This window comes from Malurus melanocephalus, unplaced genomic scaffold, assembly GCF_030028575.1.
Source record: "Malurus melanocephalus ecotype Western Australia unplaced genomic scaffold, MMel_1.1 scaffold_460, whole genome shotgun sequence".
Lineage (NCBI taxonomy): Eukaryota > Metazoa > Chordata > Aves > Passeriformes > Maluridae > Malurus > Malurus melanocephalus.
Window position 1 is genome coordinate 438,727 of NW_026623692.1, and position 23,175 is coordinate 461,901.

General features: G+C 40.9%; 1 protein-coding gene across 1 annotated transcript in view; it reads right to left on the minus strand.

The window, feature by feature from the left end:
* Positions 1–20,573, minus strand: part of TRPC3 (transient receptor potential cation channel subfamily C member 3) — a 33,956-nt gene extending 13,383 nt beyond the window's left edge. Inside the window, exons 1-4 of the mRNA XM_057380568.1 lie at positions 20,509–20,573; positions 19,463–19,831; positions 10,484–11,255; positions 2,349–2,534 (exon numbers count right to left, since the gene is read on the minus strand). Coding sequence (XP_057236551.1) covers positions 2,349–2,534; positions 10,484–11,255; positions 19,463–19,686 — 1,182 coding nt within the window. The 5' untranslated portion in view covers positions 19,687–19,831; positions 20,509–20,573. The remainder of the gene's footprint in view (positions 1–2,348; positions 2,535–10,483; positions 11,256–19,462; positions 19,832–20,508) is intronic.
* Positions 20,574–23,175: the final 2,602 nt, after the last annotated feature.

A 23,175-nucleotide genomic window follows, 5' to 3' on the forward strand; every position in this document is an offset into this window, starting at 1 on the left:
GTCTTCTTTCTTATCGATTCAAAACTTTGAAAATTAGATCCTGTGATTTTATTCCAGCTCTTATTGATTTCACTTCGAAATTTCATCCTGATTTTTATCTCAGCAAAAACTGCAGATTAGTTGGCTCAGGGTCAGCTCTTCTCTGGAATTTCGCTGGCAATMTAAAGACAGTTGAGACACAAAACTAAATTGCAGCAGTAATTCAGCCTACAGAGCAAGACTAACTAATTCTTTTTTGTTTGTTTTTTTCCTTAATTCCCTAGTTCTTCACTATCAAGGCTGCAGTTTCAGTCTGAACCTCAGCTTCCAAATCACATCATGTTTAAAAGATGGGCTCCACCTCGGTGCAGTACCAAGGGCATTAAGTGCAAGAGTTTCATTACTAATAGAATTAAAAACGGTTTCCCTAGCAGTGAAGTTCTGAGCACATTTGCTATTTGTCACTTGTTTTTCCTGCCTCTCCTCCCTCTGCAAAGGGCACACAGCTCATTAACTATTTCACAGACCTGCAGCTCTGTTTGGCTGTGCTGTTGGCAACAGGGAACTGACCTTGATGRACCTGACCTGGAAGCACAGCTAGAAAATATAAAAAGCTAAGGAAATAGGCCACATCCTTACCTGCTTCCTATGGTTAGAGGGTTGAAACAATTCCATGTGGAATTCCCACATCTGAATCTGTTCCAGCCAGGATATCCCTATAATCTGTCCCAGCTGTGATGGAGGAATCCCAACATCAAAGGATCACCACGGCAGGGACATTTCCCGACTCAATCCCTGCCATGCTCTGTGTAATGGCCACTTACAGGGAACAGCACATGTATGAATATGGTAACAACTCTGCACCATCTATTTGCTCCCAAGATCATTACTTTGTAGCTTCTGAACTGTATTTGTCATGAATTAAAGCCAGCACTTTGAGTTTCTCTCTTGCAAGAGAGGAGAACAAGTTTGCTATGAGGAATTCTTCCTTTTTTTTTTTTTCTATTTAGATTTCTGTTCTTAACAGATCTGTGTGGCCCTTTGCTCAGCAGTGAATTTCAGCAGTGACAACAAACTCATAAAAGAAAAACCACAGCCTTCAGCATGAAAGCTGAGACACAAGTCTCAACAAAGGTTTGGTACACATTAAAATGCAAGAGCATAAAAAATGTATATACTTAGATACTACAGCATGCTTATGCACTTTGATTTTTTTTTCCCCTGTTCCATTCCTTAAAATGAATTTAATGCTTGTATATATTTACCTTGATCTTTGGTAATTAAGATGCATTTATCTGCTGTAGACCAATTCTCTACTGTAAATGATGATTGGCTGCTTGGGATCTGTGTTTACAATTTTTGTTATCAATCTTTCAGGGCCATCACAAACACCAGCAATCCCCACTTGTTCTGGCAGGGTGCTTACAACTCGTTTTACGTGGCAGATTGGCTCAAGGGGTGGCCACAGAATACAGGGTCATTTATTCTGAGAGACACGAGGCTTCTTGTGGAGATGATGAAACTATAATGGCTGTAAGGAATGGAAGTGATRCTAATCATGTAAATAGGTAGTTGTCAATAATACATAGGCACTGCTGTACTTCCTGGATCCTCTCACCACAGGACAGTATTAACTATTTTCTGTGCTAGGCTACTGTGRGATCTTGAGAAGAACATTGTAGCAGTACAATGAAAACTACAACTAAAGGATATGTATTTATGTCAAATATGTGATACACAGCTCAATTTTCCAGAGCATATAATTCATTCACAAAACAAGTTTTCATTATGAATTCATTTGAGAGGRGTATCCACTGAAAACAATTGCGAAAACACCGATAAACACAGGTACAAAGCTGAAGAGCTGAAATGAATTYATCAACCAGCCACAAACATATTCCATGCATTTTCAGGGCTGAGTTTTAAAATATTTTTTAAAGGAACACACACARTAAATCATGTGGAATTTCTCACTACAACACACAGTTGCAGATGAGCTGTTTATGTGTTGAAATCAACACTTACACCAACACTGCCTTCTTTGGGTTAYGTATTATTACACTGACTGACAGAAAGACACAGCCCGACTGTCACTGAGTGAAAATCTGTCTCCACTGGAATACCTTTGGTTTAATCAGGAGAAGGATCTGACCAACTGTACAAAGCCTGGCTAGCACACCTGATTTACGTCATTAAAACCTCCTGCCACTTCTCAGCAGTGGGAAGTAGATTAAACTAAACTCCTTCATTACAGTCCCCTTCTGCCCTGTGAGAGTCTCSATTACTCACACCACGTCTCAATTGTGCATCTGACCACAGGTCAGAAGGAGGAGGTGGCACTGCCCTCCTCACTGGGAGTGAGGAGTTACCTTTTTGACTTCGTACTTAATGGCCAGCTTGACGCGGCTCAGTGACGCTCGGTGCCTCTGCGCCTCCACCGGCTCCGCGTTCAGATCCCCGTTCAGAATGGCCTCCACTTCCTCCGAGTCCCGGCACAGATCCAGGACACCGACCACAAAGTCCTTGCACTGCATGGACAGCTTGCGATAGTCGTTCTGGAAYAGAAGTGGAACAGAAGATGGCCTGTGATAAATGTGCTTAGGAGCCAACGGCAGACAATAAAGTACAAGTACAAGTACCTAAAAATGAAGTGTTTCATTTTTATTGTGTCAAAGTAGGAGTGTATCAGAAATTACAGAATTTTTGTATGGGAGAATCATTCATTCTGTGATAGAGGGTGGACACTTGAACAGCAGCTGTTTAACAGAGCATGGGAACATGACATAGTAGCGTGGTGAAAACAACCTGGACAGGCAACAAGGGGCAGCTGAAAATGTAAGAATTGCATAAAACAGATCCAGAACCATCAAAAAAGTAACTTCACTCTTGAAAAAACTTTGCTGACAACTAACAAAATAAATGCCTTCCCAGGCTACAAATATATTTCAGCTCTTTCTATGCTGTTAAAATGGCTTATCACTCATTACTCTGATGTAATGATACCAGATACATTTCCCCCTTTTTCTGTTTCCACCTTCTGCTTCTCACTTACCTTTACAACTGCTCACAGCCAATAGTGGGTACAGTGGGTTACAAAGCAACTGCATAGTGTAACTCCAGYACAAACTTGGACACCAGCATTGTGGGCAAAATCCCCCAAATTTCCTGCTTGGGCAGCACAGAAACCATTTTCTTGAGAGGCCAGTTSAAAGATATCAGGCTCCTGGGTCATCCTCTAGGAGATGTTTCCACTGACAGTAGCTGCTGAACTTCTGACAAYTCCAACCCTTTTATGTAAGAGCTCTGTCCACCTTTCCCTTCCTCCCCTTCACTTCCATGCCTGTATCTCTCACAAATGATTCCTTTTATGACTATTACTTTCAGCCTGCTCTCACTCCATCATCTTTCCCTTCCTTTACTGCTGCAATCAACAGCTCTTCTGGCATTACCTTCTGAAAGCACACAAAGCAACCACTCATTTTCTGTTATTAAAAATATCCCACTCTTCWAATACAGACTTTTCAGAACTAATCTTTACTCTTTCTAGCTTTCCTCAGCCTCCTTCAACCCTTCAATACTCAACACAGCTTATGTAAATCTTTCTCTAACCTCCTTCCTTCTCTGACAAAACATTTGCRGCTGCATTTCAAAATTTTTAGCTAACTTTGTAAAGCATGCACATCTGAARCCTTGCTTGTATTTTTGTTTATACTTGTGTATGTCTCCCACCACCTCTGTGACATCCCCTACAAGCCCTTATCTTGATCTCTGCTTCAGCAGAAACCTTGGTCTTCATTTTTGTGTCCATGTCCTCTCAGATGGATTTCTAGAACTTTCATGTCTGAGATGCAGCCTCTGATTTCCTCACATGAGGATGTAGCTGGAAGAGGAAACTTGACTGAATCTGCCAATTTTACCTTCAGTGCCCAATGAGAAACAGCACAGCCACCTTTTTAATTTACTGTACAGCTTTTCTTCATTTTTTTCCCCACCAGGCCACTGGTCTGAGTGCTCCATTTCTCAATTTTTGTGCATTTTACTGTTCATTTCCAGACACTGCCTTCACAAGATCATTTTTTTAGGATACAGATTTTCCCTTCGAGGTACCTATCTTCTCAAGAATGCTTCCTTACTGCTTCTGCCCTCATAATTTTCTCATTTAATGTCTTTTTTTCCCCTCAAACTCTCACTTTTTCCTCCTTTTCTAAGTAATTTTAATTCCTTGTACTGCTAGTTCTGCTCGATTTTCAACTTAGCATCTATATAATGGGACAGAGATACTAATGTACTCTCAGTAATTTTAAATTATTTTCAGAAATGATGTGAAAACAGACTGCATAGGACAACTGCAAGAATTAGCCATCAAAATAAAATAAATCAAAATGAAACATTACTGGAGACAAACAGATATTACTAGAAATTGTGTTATTACACAAGACTAACATCCCAAACACARACTTGGAAACAACCAGTCCTAATCATAGACCTAAACAGGATCCTGTTATTTCCTTTGGTCACAGGGGCCAAATTAATTCAAGTTGTCAGTGAACCAACAGGATGTCAGGTTATTTTAGATTTGTTTTTGGTAACCAGGGAGAACAGGACAGAAGAGTCAATAATAAAAATAATACTGGGATGTGCAATTAAATTCAGTGAAGGGATAAGCAAGCCTGTGTACGACCGAGATTTAGGACTTTGAAAAAGGTAAAGTCACATAAAAAAGTTAATCAAGGGAGTGAAACATCCTTGCATGCATGGAGGTCTGAATGCAGAAAAGGCTTTTAAGAAAAATGTAATTAAATTTCAGACGGTACAAAGATAAAAAATTAGCAAAGCAAGACTCCAGGATGGTGGCTAGAACAGCAGCAGTCCAAGAAAAAAAAAACCCAAAAAAAAAAGAAAAAACAACAAGGAGGATCAGTCTTTATGACAGTCAAGAAAGAGTTTCATCACCAGAACTGTACGCATAAACTGCTAGAATTCAGGTTATGGAGAATATTAAGCAGTAAGACTAAATATTAAGAAGTAAGACTAAAAAGAAGACGGGAATTTTATTCATTGAAGGAGTGACTGAAGACAAGCTAGCAAAGTAAAAAATAATATCATGCCTTCAGTTTACTGAAGTCCTATGTTTGTAACATTGTTTATGTTGTTTTCACAACAGAATTCTTAAATATTGGTGAGAACTTGAAGACTCCTCATAAAAYATCCATTTTTAAGCAAGAGTTGCTTACACATTTCACTATAGCCAAAGGAAGTATTCACCGAAATTGCTGAACAAAAACCATRCTAATCATAAGGCACAGCTTAATATTATTTCAACTGGAATAAGAYTGGTAATCAAATTTTCTCTAACACTATAAAGTAGCTGTAAATCCACTATTTGAAGTGCATGGGAGGMTACACTTAATGCAGTGACTTCAGCAGTAACACAGTATAACTAAAAAACAAACTACATTCTTTCTCTCCTGAATTTGCAGGCACTTTTAACTTTACAAGGAAAAAAGACGTGTTTGGTTTGGTATCATCTGTATCTATCCTAAAGGCAAAAATGGCTTCTTTTTTAAAATTCAATAAAGTTTAGTTTAGGTATTTTTATATTATTYAAGTGTTATAAAGATATAACGCAACCCAAATTTTGTCCTTGTATGAATTACCATGGTCTGTCCAGTTGCAGGGAGAGGTTTCAATTACTAAGTGTTTTCTCGTTCTTTTGCTAATTGTGAAGAAATAGAAGAAGAAATAATGGACTTCTAATAGCTAGGAAATAAAAAGAGTTATTTCCATGCTTTGCATGTTTGCCTACTACACAGGAGTTAYCCAGACTTCTAACAGCAGTAGAATAACAGTACAAACATGAATAACATGTTTCTTGATTGGTAGATACACCACTTGCTTATAAAATTCATGCTTATAGCCAGATCAGATTAATGATTTAATGGATGAGGTTTTATTCTGTCAAATTTAAGGATTAAATATAGCCTACTTTACTCACAAATGCTGTTATGAGAGCTGAAAACCAGTATGTGCATTCTTAATGTCCCACACTGGCTTTGAATCTTATAGCAGGAAAASTTGTCAGATTTCCCTCTGCAGCTCTTTATTTACCTATGTATTAGCAAATCAAATTTACCCCAGTCTATTTGATTGCTTTAAAGAATTAAACAAACACTACCCAATCACAAACAAACCTTCCACCTCTAGAGCATTATGTGAGTATCAGAAACCTGAATCTGTAGTCCCAGTCATCCAAATCACCTTTGCTTGCTCTTGAGAACATACAAATGAAGCCACCAGATCACCATCAATGGTTACACAAACATCTTTAGAACATAAAAAAATATCAGCCTACACCCTGCGTTTCCCAGGTTCTGCAGCTGACTCCTGTGCAGCCGATGAAGACTGGAATTACAAAGCTGTATCTCATGTGCAGTTTTGGAGAACGATCTCAGCCTGCCCAACTCTGTTCTGTTCTCACTCACAACACCAAACACTGCCTTGTGAATTCATCTAGAACCTTGACAAAGAATGAAGCACATGAACAGAAACCTTCAGCTGATTTCACACAAGATTTGTAACTACTGCAAAGGAAATTCACGCTGAGCAATCACATGCAGTCAATCAAAATTCAGGGATTTGTTTTCTGTTGCAGGAGCCACACTCCTTTACCAGTGTTCCCCAAGTGCTCCCAAATGCATAAGTAGTTCACACTCATAATATTGGATTATAAATTTATCTTGAGKATTATCTGGTAAATGGCCACTTTGAAATCACGTGTGTGGTGAGTTTGTACATATAACTGTATATGCAAATAAAGCAGATAATTGCACGAATAATTATGGATCTGGGCCCTGTCCTTTCAGAAGCTGGGCTTAAACCTAGATCGAGCCTGAACATTCTTTGTTAGTTCAGCTGAGATAACACTATGTAAATTTACTTGGAACACTGACAGATTCCGCTTTCACATGCACGTCCACATCTTCCGTTGGTTCAGCAGGAGCTTTTAGCAAAACTGGGAACATGGATTTATCCTATAGAAAGCAGGACTACAACCTTTTTGATCCTCGCCAGCACAATTTCAGCTGGGAGAACTGAGCTTGCTTACACAGGACGGTGTTTAGTTGAAAGCTGGTATAAAGAGATAATCACGGGGCTTTTTAACCACCTTGTCCTCTTTCCTCCCAYGGTGACTCCAAAGGAAAGTTCCACYGGCTGTTCTGACTGCCAGAAATTCTCCCTTCCCTATGCAGCAASAGTCTAAAAGTTCTCAGGGAGGAGGGTGAATATCAATTAATTTTAGTAACCCACAGAAGCCACAGTGGCCAGGGTCTGCTMAAAATAGAACAAGGAAACAAAAAAAAATTGGGAATATTTGTATTGCAAAGTATTTTGTGGTGCCACTGGACAGGAAAAGAYAATTCTCCAACTGAGATAATGGTTACTTATTTACATTAAGACAAGACAGAGCTCCAGTTTTTACAATTTGGTAGCAATTAACTGAGATCTGTAAAACTGAAATTTCTGATGTCATCTGAAATCCTGCAGTCAATCCCTGGAATTAGGACAGTAGGGGSACTAGKATTACCARGTAAAGTAAAAGAAATACTGTACTMCCTGCCCTGGMCATGAAAGAATTGAATAGAAGAATACAAGAGAAGAAGACAAATGMATGCAAAGATCAGAAAGGAGGAAAAGTGTCAAGAATAAATAAAGAAAATAGATGCAGAAGAGCAAAAGGACAAACAGCAGGCTGAAACAATGGTTTCACAAATCGAAGTAAGGAAGCTCGAAGACAAAAGGAGTAGAGTGAAATGGCCTTTAGGGCTCCAGTTTCCTGATCTATTTTTATTTATTTTCAATACTCTTTTTTTGGCTGTGTCTTGCATCTTTCCAAGAAATATGAGGGTTCTGTGGTTTCTTTGAATCCTTTCTCCTTACTTCTAAAGGGGAAAAAAAAACCCCACAAAACTAAAAATCAGTGTAATTAATCAGGTTTTCTTTAATATTCATGGGGAATCAACTATCATGAATGAATGTCCTAAGACACCTTCCCACATTTCTGATACATTCTGTAAACCCTGGTTTGGGTATTAGAATTTCTTAGCATAAATGACAACCAAGAGAGGCAGACTGGACTTTGCATATGCAATATATGTTAAGTTCAATTTAACAAGCCTTTACCAGGAAACTCGGCCCTCAGGTGGTTTAAAACACATTGMACCTATGTTCTTTCTCAGTGGGAAAACCATCCAGAACATTATTTTCTGTACAAGTGCTCTGCAATCCTGGATGTGGAGCACGCACAGGAAAGAGTGTGGGTTTTAATATTCCATAGATACTGAGAATAAATCATGATTTTAACAGATTTGTAYATTTTTTGTTGCCCATTTTTCTCTACCCTGAAACAATTCTGCTCGGTGTTGTGTTACAGATTGAATTTGAGTGGAATACTTGAGTGTTTCCAGTGATGATCCTGGAGGAGAATGCAGCAAAAGTCTGTCCTGCCTCACAGGATTAGAAGCCTTCTCCTCTGAGATGTGACAAAGCACAAAAGTTATCAGCCAAAAATGTTCAGATGACACATCTAGAGGAAAGAAAGCACTGAAAATGCAGTTACAGATGGGAGGGACTCCAGGAAAACACTCAGCTCTCCTACCAGGCTTGATAGAAACAGAAAGAAAAAAAAAAAGCGATGTGACGTCAATGAGGAGAGTAATTATTTCACTGGAATGTTTTGACGTTGATGAGACRCTGGAATTTCCATGCCAGCAAGGAGTCTGGAACAATTTTTACTGTAGGTGCCAAAACTGAATCATCTTATACACCTGGCAAGGTTAATAACCAAGAAAGTGCTATCCAAAACCACTGAAATCTGTAAAAATAGTGGATTTCTTGGGGTTTTAGGCATCCCAAAATAGCAGGGAATTAACATTTTAAAAACTGAATGATTTTTTTAAGTTCTGGTTTGAAATGAGAAGCCAAACCAAAGCACTTCACTTTTTCTCTTCCAAAATTTCAAGCTATTTTGTTTCTGATGAAATTTGCATGCGTGGTATTAGTATCCGTGGAAGTCTCCATGAATTTCTATTTCTACTGGAATTTTTCTATGCAGTTCTAATCATCTACGTCCTTACTTAACAAAAACACAATGCAGCTTGCCCTAATTTAGCTTTYGGTGGCAGAGTACCTTTTCTTCTGAGGAAAAAGAAAAAAATCTGACATTTTTCCCTGAATAAATACACTGAGGAAGTATTCAATTTATTCACCAGATTACACAATACACAGCATGGTATGAGTGAGCTCCTTCAGCAAAGAAAGGCGAGGAAAGGTTTAAACTGACTTTTACACTTCATTAGTGTGTGCTATAATACATTAAACTCACCAAAACTTTATTTTTAAATTGCATTTTAATTCACTCAGCTGAATCTGGAGCCATTCTTTCTCAGGAGTCTAAAAATTTTTCTTGCTCTTCTGTAAAATTTCACTGTATTAATTTCTGCCAGTGTTTCTCCAGGTTGCTGTATATTTCTTCTGAGTACTCCATAGGGTAAGCAATCCTTGCTGTTGTTTGGAAAGGTTAATGTATCTTTTGTCTCTCTCAGATAATTTTTGAAGATATTAAACAAGTACCCAACACTGGCCTTGCAGAACCCCAAATAAATTTGCTGTTAAACTCAAAGACAATGCTGTTAACATCACTGCTCACTGAGAACAATCTGTCATTCTCCAAGCTGAGCTTTTCTCATTACAAGCAGTCAACTGGGGTTTGATTTTTTGTGCGGTTTGGCTGCAGGGGGAGAAGGGTGGATAGGATGAAAGGTGGCTGTTACGGTACTTTTCAAGGTATCCAACAGAATTGAAAAATCATTAAAAAAGCAATGGTTAGCTAAGTCACTAATTGTCTGCTGGAGAAGCTGAAATATATAAAAAAGTCAGGGCACTGACATGCAAAACCAGATATAGCTGAAAGCCACGTAACAGGACCAACATCTCTAGCTCAGTCTAACAGCTGGTTTGGAACAAGTGACATTCCTAAAAGGTGCAGCCAGAAAAATCCATTTTAGGGTATTCTCAACAATTTGGAGACATCAGTCAAAATTAGTACAAAGTCAATAGAGGGAATAAGGTCAGTGCTGCAGTTCCCTCAAGAAAAGGAAAATGTTTCTCCTTTCTGCACTTACGTTACTCAGCATTTGTAACTAAGGACAATCCTTGTGTGCTGCAGCAACCAAGATTGTTTTCCATCTGCTGCAAGGTTATCAGAACACACACTTTCTCCAATTTTTCCAATTTTCTCCAAACACAGCAGGTGCAAAAGCAATTTCATTTCATTAAAAATTYCTTTTATAGGCTTATGTATCAAGAATAAAAGAGACAATAAGATGAGAGTATTTCYAATTGAAGAAGTAAAGGCACAGGCAATAATTTCATCATCTGASGACAACATGAAGTAGCAGCAGCTTTAAAATAATAAAAAACACAGAGAAACACAAAAGACCATTACCTTGAATTCTTTTTCAATGTTGGCCAACTTGGCAAGTTCATTGCTGAGTTCTAGAGCGGTGAGTACTGGATCTTCGCTGGAGAGGGACAGATAAGCCGGACTGGCCAGTCCTTTGTACGCATTTATTCTTGACCTAGAGTGACTGAAAGAATCATGTTTTTGCTTCTCTGTACAGTCATTACATTTGCAGAAATAATCATGAGGTCTTTCTATCCTTGCTCCTTTCATCAACAGCATGTGCACGACTTCGTATTTYTGGCAGTGGGCAGCTAAAATTATGGGAGTGATGTCTGGAGAAAAGCGGGTACCGTCTTCGTCATAGGAATAAAAATCATCATCCTGGAGCTCCTGCTCACAAGGGCTCAGAGTCAGTCGCTTGTTTACTGAAAACCCAGGATGATTCAAAATTGCTTCCACTATCCTAATGTAACCCTTGCTGATTGCGAGCAGCAGGGCATCTCCAATCCGTGCCAAGTTCTCTTTTTTTAACAGAAGTTCTGTCACTTCCAAATGTTCATTACCTACAGCAAGCTGCAAGGCGTTTTGGCCCATGTAGTCCACGCAGTTGACATTCAGTGTCTTTGACTCCTCCAGCATTTTGCGCACCACAGGGATGTTCCCGTACTCCGCCGCGTCCAGGAATCGCTCCTCCTCGGCCGTCAGGCTCGTGCCCCTGTTATTGAACATGAAAGCTGGGCCCCTTATGGCCTGTCGCCTTCCCTTCTCYCTCATCATGGTCATACGCCTCAAGGATGGACTTTCTTCGATGTACCTAAGGGAAAAACAGAGAAAAGGTGACAGACTTTCACTACTTTGGTAATTTGTAACTTCCAATCCTGTGGCTATAACAACTTCTTTTGTTCCTTGTCCTTTGCCCATCTATTGACAAGCAGTAATCCTGTATTGGGATCACTCTTGCTCATCTGCAATTTAGAGGCACTCACAGGTTCAATGCCATGGGTCATTGCTGTTTTCTTAGCATGGTCAAGATGTATTAACATTTTTTATTTTAAGACATCGCTCCTCTTCAGAAATTCCTCCCAGCTCACTTAAGATATATATAAAATGGAAACACATCTACTATTCTACTGCCAGTAGTAATTAATTGTTATCCATCACAGGCATTCAAGCTGATGGTATAACTAAGGCAATACTTCATGCTTACCATGCTGTAGATCATTTAAAGTGAGGTGAAAACACATTTTCTTCAGGATGTCTTGCCAAGCAACACATGGTGAAASTCGATCTCACAGCTTCTCATGTTACTGCTAGAAATGTTAAATTTGGAAGCTTCTACTCCCAAGTTGTTATGGTCAAATTATAAATTTTTTCAAAACAATAGTACATACACATTCACCAGACTTTGTGCAACTAAACTGYTCACAGGTTCCAGACAGCAGGAGTTATCCGGTATAGACTGGGATCAGCTCTCACTCCAGTTGGACCACTGCAATGCTGTGGATTGTGTTGGGCTTATTTCTACATCACCCATTTCAGGAGTTGAGAAGGTATGTACACTTTCTTCTAACACAATCAAGAGAAATGGGAAAGTCGAAGAATTAATGAATGGAAATTGGGATAACTGGCTGCACTGGAAAGAGGAAACCTGGGTGCAGGAAAGTGAGATTGTTTAAAGGAAACTGAGAACAGAGAAGGGTAACAGGTGAAAAGAATGGGTGAACAAGCTGATTTGGAAACACAGAAAGTAGAATTACAAACCAGCAGAGAGACCAGCKGAGAGAACAGACAGATCGGATGCTGAGATGGATCTAGCTAGATAAGGAAACTAGAAAGGGATAAGGAGGTTCAGAGCAATGAGACTGAATAGAAATYGCAAAGAAAATGGATCCTAGGGTGAGGCTGAGGAGCAGACACTGCCTTAGCTGGAGAAAACAACAGCAGGAGACAGCCTGGCAAGGTCTGAAACAACAAAATGGATGGGATCAGGCTAAAGTGGTCACAGCTGGGGAAAGAATAGAAGAATTTGYGCCTGCCAGAGCAGAGGCCAAAGGCCTGAAAAGGTACTCGGGATACTCTAACCTTCCTCCACCACCATCTGCACATGAATGTGAAACCAGTCAGCAATCTCCCTTTCCTTTTCTAGTCCAGCTCAGTATTGAGAAAGGCAGCCTCCAGCTGCTATCAGTCAATCCAGTARCTCAAGGGATAGAGATCACTTGAAATGATTTGACGGGCATGGAGACACCAAGAGCTGCTGATAAACACTATGAGTTAATGGAGGGCATACTTTGAACACATRTAATACACKCCCTTTTCTCTCTCTCTCTMTATATATACACATATGGAGACAAAGAAGCCTTTTAAAGTTCCAAATTTGTTTCCTGGGTCCTACRTGCCTCTGTTCCTCATCCTGAGAAAAAGAACAGTTGGCTCCCATTTTACAGGAGCATTGTGAAAATTATTTTGTTTCACTCTGCTGGAAAAGTTAGACATGGGAGTAAAAGGCCAGACAGAAAAACTGAAGAGGAAATTAATTCTTCTACCCTCAGTGCATTAGAAGAGATATGACTCCAAGAAATGAATGCCAAGGGCAAACCAAAATATTAAACAGTCCTGTCAGTCTGCAAAAGGACAGAACCAAGAAAAAATGCCACATGCACCTTTGGGCATGCAAGGGCTCTGCATTGAAGTGGACACAGCAGCACCTGCATGGGCAGCTTTAAAAGCTAAATATTCAAATTGTTGCAGGCTCAAACCCACAGACAGAGAAAAAGTCTCCTTAATGCTGGTGGGGGTTGTTTTTTCGTGGGTGGGATCTTTCAGCAATGAGTTTTGCTATATTAACGCTACACAAAATGAGCCTGCTGACATCACTGGATGCAGCACTGTCAGCCCTAACAGCTTTCATTGGGCATAACTAATTCCATTCAGGTTGTAAGGATATGTCTGCCCTTCCAGCTATCTGCATCAGTTGTAATAAATTCAACAAAATGTAAAATCTTAATCACTTTATCACAGCCACAAATATCTTAAACCCTGGTTCAGGCTCTGAGCATTTCMTTTAACACAAATGGGCAGCTCAGTTGCACATCAAGTRAGGAGACTGTGATACTCATTAACAAGGGCAGGTCTCTCCTGGGATGAARCATTTGATCTYTTTACCTTTCGATYTGTGGCTGGCATTTCTGGACTATSTGAAACAGCCTGAGAGGCACTGCCRTATAAGCAATGCTAACTACTATTTAMTTTTTGRAAGATGTGGCAAAACTGCTTTGGCAAACATGACATGACCMATTCTTTCCTTTTTTTTTTTTTCAATTCTGTACCGCTTTCCTTAAATCTATAAAAAAGGCTGCGTAACAGAGAGGATTTGTAACTCTGTCAAATACAGAACTGATTTAATGTCTTAAACCTCAGGCATATTTGCCACTTAGAAGTACTCAGAAATAATGATTTGAGCCCAGAGTGCACATTGTGAACAGCCACAGAGTGCTGCTACCCTATTCTCCACCAAAACTAGAAGAAAACATTGCCTTCCCATAGTTTCCTTTTAAACAAGATCTTAGTGCCTGGTATGCTGTTACAYTTCCATTCTTCCTCCATATCCAAAACTACACTGGTACAGAAATGTAGTGTTTATTGTAATGTTATGATGAAAAAAAAAATAGCTATTAAAAATGAAACAAAGACARAACAAATTGATTCATGGTGAGTTCTTGATTTAAGAAGACTCTAAAGTACCACTTTGAATCTCATTTATTTTTTATGAAATACACAATACAGTCCTTATATATTCCGTTTAATTTTTCAGCATATTTTGAAATTTGGCATTTATTTTCATTTTACCTACTTTCCTTTCAAAACCCACTATCTGGCTGATCCCTGAGGTGATTCATCTGACTTCTGTAGAAAGAAAGGGAAATATCCTTTCAAAAATGTCCTTKCAAGAGCATCTTCCTATTAAGGAAGATACCCTTAACTATAAACTTTGTGACAGAAATGATATATCTGAAGTGACTGCAAAATCTTCTCAAAATAAAGATGCACAATGCTTGGTATTTTAATGACTAAAATATTGCCAAGACATCCCCTAAAAAACAAAAAGCAAAAAATCTTGTGTACCACAAGGCCATAAGGCTGTTGTGCTCATCCACTCCTCTCCCCTCTTTTCTTCCACTTTTCCCTCAGCAAATTCAAAGACCTTGAAACCCAGCATAGCTCTGATCAGAGTAATGCATGCAAGCAAAATTGGGTACAATGTCTCCTATTACATTTTCTACTTTCTTTTTCTTACATCTAATATTTTTAAGCTATCTCAAAGCATGAAAAAACTAGTAAAAAATTTAGTCCTGTTTGACCACCTTCAGCACATCTTATGTATATTATTTGCCATCTGAAACAATCAAACCAGCAAAATCTCAACTTGCATTGCTCAACAGCATTAAAAATATTATTGGCTTAAAGACATTATTAAATTCGGGCCATGTGGGCATTAATTACTTGTGTTCAATTTCCAAAGCCTTTAAAGCTCAGCTACTCAACCTTGTCTCTGTAAGGTGCTGACAATCTACATTAAAAGAGGGAAGGAGAGATGGGAATCATGATGCTCCTTTTCCCGACTCTTCCAAGTAATTGAAAGAACACACATAGAAAATTTTTTAAAATCTGTAGRATGCACAGCAAAAARTCCAYRGAAGCACCACAGAAGAAAAATGCCCAATTATTCTATATTAATTCTTCAGTAGCAATAAATAAGGATGGAACTGGAGACAAGTCATGTTAACYGAAATACATCTGTTCTATCACATCTGGACAGATTTCAATTGGCCCACAGCCTGCAGCAGTTAAGCAGATGTTTTGAGGAACTGAAAAACTTCATTGGCAAGAAAGAAAAACTTCAGGAACTGTACACCAACCTTCAGAATCATTCATTCATCAGCTCTGCTTTGCAGCAGAACYCTCACATTAGTGAGGTCAAGGCTTCTAAAGGAGAACATCACCTTTCAAGACCTTTACCTATCACAGGCTTTCATATAGAACAATGTTATGTGCACCCTGGACAACTAACAGGTTCATTATGTATCAGGTAAGTAAAACAAAACAACCTATCCTACCTCATAACTTATTTATGCTTGTCTTAAATGTTTTCATCTAAAACGCATAGTCTTCATATGGGAAATAAATTATTAAAATAAAAAAAAATCCACTGAACAAGCAATGCCCACTTGTCTCTTTGTTTTCTGCACACATCATATTTACTATGACCTTACATTGCATGATATCATTGCGTGGTCAGAGTCATCCTACGAGTAATGTAAAAGCCAAGACAATTGAACAGCACAGCAACTGCAAAGGGCTGGGGAAAGCAGGACAATCCCTCTGCTTCTACCATGGGCTGTTTCAATTACAGATTTCCACTCTGTTAGCCTACCTATCCCTTTTCATGTTCAAGCATTTAGAATTGCAGCAGAAAAGAAATGCGGGACAAAGASTTGACCTGAGAATTTCTTACTCCTTATCCTGCTCATTATCTACAGCAATCCAAAAGACTTACAGTCTTGTTTCTACGTCTCTTTTTTAACACTACAAATGGCATAAACATTTTTAAAGGAAAGGAGAGTGGCTGGAGAAACAGAGATTTTGTTCTGGGCCTTCCCAGATCCATAGCGCAATTTTCTAACATTTGTGCTGAAGTACAGGCTGTTACTCTCCCTGAACTCTTACATGCAGTAAAAGATGGCATSAACAATTTACAAGCAGTTTACCCCTCTGCTAAACTACAGTACATTTGTGATCCTGATTCCCTGAAAAGGGAATGCAGTCCAGCAATAATGGACTGATCTGATAAGAACATAATGCCAACACTGTCTAAAAGCAACAACACCAGAGTTAGCYGAACAGGAGATGCAGATTGTGCCTTTTGTTCTGCTAAAAGTCACCTGAGGTCCCAGTTTTAGAATTAAAGACTGGTAATTGCCTTACAAAAGTAAATGCTCAGACACGCATGTACATAGGAGCAGCACTGTAGCTAATGACTCCTGAGATCCCTCAAACTAAATGATTTCAWAGATTTTATTTGTTACTGTCACAGAAGAAGACAGCTTTTCTATGTGATGAAGCATCTCCTGKCTCTGAGAAGGGCCACAAGAAATGGAGGGGCAATCCTCAAGCCCCACAGCCCCTCCCAAAGGAAGGTTTTCCTATCTCTCCAAGCTCTGCTACAGCCATGTGTCAGCATGGGCCACTGGTAAATTTGTTTCTTTACCACTAAAACCAGTGTCTCGTTCATGTTTTGGGAGTCCCTGCACCAAATCCAAAATGCATTAAATGAAAACTTCCGTTTCYCTTATGTGAGCTACTGCCTAGGCTTTCCAGAAGAGGGAGGCTAATTCAGCTGAACAGCAGAACATAAATCAGGCCAGCTGCAAGATCTGACTTCGGTCTATACTCTCCCACTGGTCTGAAACAACATAATCCATCATCCAAAATGCCCTCATGTCATCTCACAGAAGTTCTGGCTCCAAGCTGGAAAGATTCAGTCCAAAAAAATGGAAAAAAAAACCACAATGAGCTATCAGGAGGAGGTGTACACACACTTAAGAGGATGGAACAAACTCCTGYCCCATAAACTGTGCAGAGCTTTTTCCGACAATTACGCTTCACTAACTCTTCAAAGGAAAATACCAACCCTTGGAATTCCTGTGGGAAAAAAAGGACTGTATCTTAATGACAGGAGGGCATCTATATACACACAGAACAAGGCAAACATCTCACCAGGAAAGGACCAAGTTAACAGGGATGTACCAACAAAGAATTTTAAAGCTCCTTTGAAACTTAGTCCTTTCTTTGTGTTCTGTTTCTGCAGCCAGAAAACTACTACGCTGTGATTTTCAGAGAGATTCAGGAAATCAGGTATCTGATGCCTACTACTTTTAATTTACAGGTTTCGTCCACCTTKTTCCCACTGGGCACATAGTAACCTATGAAACAAGTATTACCTCCAGTCTGCAATCTTAGTGGGAATCTGAGGTTAATTACTTTTTTTCCAGCAATATTTGGCACAGGAGGGAGCCAGCGGCACACTGACAGGTACCTTGCACAGGCAACTGCTTTCAGAGAGAAGACATTTCAAAATCCAGCAATGCTGCCTTCTTGAGCAAACTACTTCACATCTTTCTGCCTCTTTCCCCTTACACATTGTGCTGCATATTTAGACTTTGTTCCTGCTAGAGACACGCTTTATGTGTGTCAATCTGAGCGTATCAGGAGCAAACTGATACCCATCTTTATTTCATTAACAGGCTCTATAATTTTAGCATTTGTACCAAACACAGAATGTTACTCCAGGAGAAAAACCCCACTGCTATGCCAAGGATGACCACAGGCACATAACAGGGAAAATATGGTTCTGGGTCTTTTACCTCCATGCCCCAATAGCTCAACATGCTCCTACTACATTAATCCACATCAGCCCTTCTGTCAGCCCACTGGGCTCACAAGCACTGCTGTCATAGATTCCCAGCATAGGGCCACAAGAATTATCTACCAAGAAGCAATTCCAAGAGACAGAGCTCACTCCAGGCTCAAACACCTATAGCTGCGTAAACTGAACTCCAGTTTGATCCCCCCATGCTATAATACCCATCTAGGAAAATGCCAGCCTTTCTAGAAGGACACTTGGGATCCAGAAGTTGAGGAYTCATCGCTTACAATTCATCTGAGCCAGCTTCAACTGTCTAAAAATAACGTGTCCAAGTCTCTTTTTATGGTAGATAAAGACAGGCACATCAAAAAAAGGAAGATAAATGACTATGCTGCCTTCCCCACTGCTATTTCCTCTCCCATTCCATCAACTACATGGGAGTCTAGACAAGTAACTCAAGCACAACTAACTTTCTGACAGCTAAAGACATGTGAAAGACCAATTCATGTTAAGTGCAGATTGCTGGGTGCAKGATATTTGTAAAGAATTCCTGCACAGGGATGGTAACCCCCACTTTTACTTGTGGTTATCACACTCTAAGCACTACGCTAATTATTTCTGCATTTTACAGTTGTCTCTGGGGTGATTTTGATTAAGGCTTCTACAAATGCTGAATAGCTTATCTTAAAACTCAGTGTTTGCTATCTGGTAATTAAAATATTTAATTAAGAACTAAACTTTGTCCTGAAAGCATAAAATAGTCAAGCAACCCTCAGAGGTTAAGTCTACCTAAACTGCAGCAAGTTCTAAAAATTAGTGAATAATTCATGGACAACCYACATTTTGCAAGTCAGGGAAAAGAAAGTTAACATCCCTACAAGTAAAACTGAATGCATTTTTCTTGCACTAAGTCTAATCATGGTCAGCATCTCCTTATACATCTAGATATGWATGTGTTGTGATTGCATCTTTGAAAATACACTGAAATTTTGGAAGACCACATCCGAACAGGGTAAGATGCATCTCCAGAACGAATGRTTTTCTGCACAGGTGTCCTAGATTTCTGTGGGGAATCTGGTTTTATCACAGCATAGATTTAAAAAATACGTAGGGATAAAGGGGATRCATTAGCGCTGCTAGCACAAAAGGGTGCGATGGGTTCTCTAAACCTTAACTGAGCCAATAATTAGGCAGTTWCTCGGCGGCTACGCTTGTATGCAGAGGGAAAAAAAAGAAGGGGGAAAAAAAGGAAGGGACGGAATCTCCTCTACCCCAGCACACACCTGCCCCCGCCTGACGCCGAAGCGGCAATGCCGAGGGTTTGGGGAAGGTGGCCGAGGGCAGGCAAGGGCCGGACGATGCCCTCGGGGTACTTTGTGCCAAGTGCCCGCGGCTCGGACAGTGCGGAGCGGCCGCTCTCCCTCTGTCCCTCTGTCCCTCTCTCTCCCTCTCTCCCCTCCATGCTGCGCGGGCCCGGTCGGGACGGGGCCAACCGCGCCCCCGGCCCCGCAACTCATCGGGAGCCGCATCCCCGCCGCTGCTCCCGGGAAGTTGCCGGGCAGCCCCCTCCGAACACCCCYCCGGACCCCACTTACATGGTGCTGGCAAAAGGTGGGGGCGGGTAGTATCCGTAGGGCTCCCGGAGGGTTTTGACGGCCCTTTGCGGCGGCGGAGGGGGCTCCGGCCCCCCATTGACGCCTCTCCAGCCGCGGCGCCGGCGCTGCTGCTCCTCTTCCTCTGCCCCCTCCTCCTCCTCCTCCTGCTGCGGGGGAAAGGTCACTCTCCCCTGCTCCTTGCTCTTCCTGCTCTTGCTCGACATGGTCAGGGTCCCCTCAGGCRGTGGCGGTGGCGGTGGCGGCGGCTCCCGCTCCCGGCCGGCCTCGTCCGGCAGCGTGTGCGGCGGGAAAGGAGGCAGGAGGAGGAGGAGGAAGACACAAGCCCTGCTCGGCGGGGGGACAGAGCACCTGGAGAGGACAAACCCCTCACCACAAAACCACGGCCACCCCGCCGCCCGTCGGGAAGGCGGCGCGATGCGCAGCCCGGCAGCGGGAGCCGGGAAGTGCCGGGGAGGCGAGCAAGAGACAGGGCTCCCGGCGGCGGCGGCGGCTCTGCCCCCCTCCTCCTCCTCCTCCTCTGCCTGTCATCATCCCTCGCTAGGACGGCATCGTCACGGAGGCAGCGGGGCCAGGGACAGCGCKCCCGCCTCCCGCAGCGGGCGCTCCGGAGAGGAGGGGACGCTCCCGTCCCACCTCCGCCCCTCACGGCCCGGGTGGAGGGCGGGGGGGTCCGTGAGGGGGAGGCGCGTTGTCACCGGAGCGCTACAAATGTCCCCGAGCCACCCGCGGGTGCCGCCGGCCTGAGGTGAATCCTGTTCCCGCCAMGCCGGGCGTGAGGGGAGCCCTCAGGAGGTCACAGCAAAGCCGGCGCCCAGCGCTGAGGGAGCCCGGGCTGGCTGAGCGGTGACAACGTGAGGCGACGGGCTGCCAGCAGCGAGGTRATTCTGCTCAAAATGGCCCAAAAGAGGCGAACAGCCCGGCCCAGCCATTACAAAGCTCGGCACTTAGAGAAATATTCAGCCCCACACTGGAAGGAGTTGAAGTTGAGATTTGCAGGTAAAAAGAAGCGCTTTTGACTGACTTACCAGGCGAGCCAAGGTTCCCCAAAGTATTCCAGATGTCTCTGCCTTAGGCTTGACTACTTTAGTTCTGCGTGGTGCCAAAAGCTGAACAACAGTGGGAGGATGCTGAGACTCCCATGGCAAGTAATCAGAACTAATTATGCTCCATAAATCCCAGTCACAAAGATTCCTGCCGTACAGAGATGTATCACCTCTTCTATTATTATGATTTTTTTTGAGCATTATTTCACTGGGAAAATTATTCTGCGACAGAAGTGCAGCCCCTTTAAAATCAAGGCAGACCCTTAGTGTTTTTATAYGCAGAGCAAACAGWATAGTAGATACATACAGGCTACACRCATCCATTTATATATAATAAAGCTACTACTTTATCTACATGCTGCTGAGATGCCATTTTTCTCTTGCTTTAAACTTTTGAGCAGTATGTGGCTATCARTATAAATTTGCATGAGACTGCATTCAAAATCTGCATTCAGCTGCTGCTGAAATTGAAATTTATGTAAGCTTTCCAATTACTTCAGAGAAAGTGCATTTTTAATCCACATATCACCACTAAGATGAAATTTTCAGTTGTGAGTATCATCAAGTAGTGTCAGTGTAAAATACTTAGAGCTCACACTGTTTTCAGTGTCATCCATGGTTTTGCCTTCGTTGTTTTCCTTCTGTACAAAGTTTGTCCTTGTGAAGCACAGGAAAAGCCAACCAAGAGTTTCACAGAGATAATTTACTCTGCTACAGCTTTGAAGGAAGAATTTGCTTTTGTTTTCGTCAGTTTAATTAACTTGCATCTTGAACTATTTAGGGAAGTGTTTTTTTATGTATGTCATCACATGCAAAAGCCCTTTGAGCTTCAGTGGAATTATGTGCATAATAGAGCAAATTTTGCTCTCTAAGAAACTAAAATATTGTGTAGCTACTGTAACTCTGAAGTGCTTGGGGTTATTAATTTAAAGCAGTCTAGGTGTCTAACCTAATTAGACATCTGTATCAGTGTTACACATTTCAGAGCACAGCYATGCAGCAGTCTGTCTGCATCAAACCTTTTATCTTGCAGGGGTCCTTTGACTCAAAAATTGATATTGCCCATGTTGTATTCCTTTTATTAAAAAAARTCCACTGTTACTACAGGGGGTTACAGGAATGGACTTTCAATTGCCTTGAGTATTTCCCTCGAGAACAAAACATAGGAGTACAGCTGAAAGTCAATGAGAAATGCTCTTGCCTCACAAATGTTTGCTCAGAGCAAGGCTTTCACATATCAGGATTTTTTTTTCAGATATAGATAGAAAATGGTTTTGAGATTAGTTCTTAATATTAAGGAGGTCTCATTCTTCCTTTCTCCATTGCACCTCCCATTACTAATTTGAATTATGTATTCCGTGGGCTGTGTTTTCCATAATTTGAGTATTGTGCAGTAGAGATTGCTATGCTATTTCTACRTTGAAAGGTAATGTCCACTATCTGTTCTATTATCCAGGGCACTGATAATATCTGACTTGGAAGTCATCCTTGCAGAAGCCTTCATGACACTTTTCTCCATTTCGAGGGGTAAGATGATAACTCCCCAAGTAATCTTAATACTGAAGGACAAGGGTCATGTGAAAACAATTTACCCAGTCCTTTTCTCTTTTTTACCATACTGTTACAAAGCCACCAAGCTAAAATACATGGCTYCTAATACGTTATTATTTCCAAAATATAGAATCCATTACAAATCTCAATCATACTTTCTATGCTTATAGTCTTAGAAATATTCCATATTTCTAATTGCAATGCGTAGGATAATAATCTTGGCCACAGTAAAATGGTTTATAGAAAATTTATCAGAGTTTGAAGTGTCAGACTGCAACCAGAACATAGCATGGGAACTGGAATATGAGAATCCTTGTATAATTAAACTTCAACCATCACTGCCTTTCCTGACAGTAAGAATTTAAAACTTATTGCTCTGCCTTGGTGGCATGGTTGAGGCTYTGAAGTGCCATATTCAGATAAGTAAAATGCATGAAGCTGCACTTCCAAAACAGCAGAACAAGTGGGATATCTAAGAGTAGTCAAATTGTACCTACAAAATCCTGGTCAATGGCTGAATATTCCAGAAAAGGGGTTTCTGTCCATGGCTCATGTTTTTGAAAAGGCTAATAATGTAATTAATGACAATGTTCTAATAATTGTTTAAAGTATTTCTTGTTGTCACAGTGTCAACAAGATAGATGTCAACATCRCCACATTGCAGAAAGTGAGGGTGAAAGGATGCATAAGTTTGAAATACCAGGCAGAGAAATGCRGGCAACCTTGTGCTGGCTGTTGATTCAGCTGGTTAAAGACTTTACAGCCAAAGGCTGCCAATYGTGTACATTTTGTGAATGCTGACTTGAATTTACAGGGTTTGGGAGTGATGTCATTTTAATCTGGAAAAACGCTTCCTGGAAGTTGCTTAGACAGGAATGAAATAATGGAAGGAATACTCTCTAAGGACAGAGAGAGCAGAAAAGCCCCAAAGATTTACAGCAAAGAAAGAAATATAACAGGTATGGTATTATATTACTAAAGGTGCTAGATTATTTATAATTTTCTTTTAAAACATAGATTTAATGCCATAACTGCTTCATGTTTGATTTGGAATTACAGTCAAAATACAATCCATCATTCTCTTCACCTGACTGACTT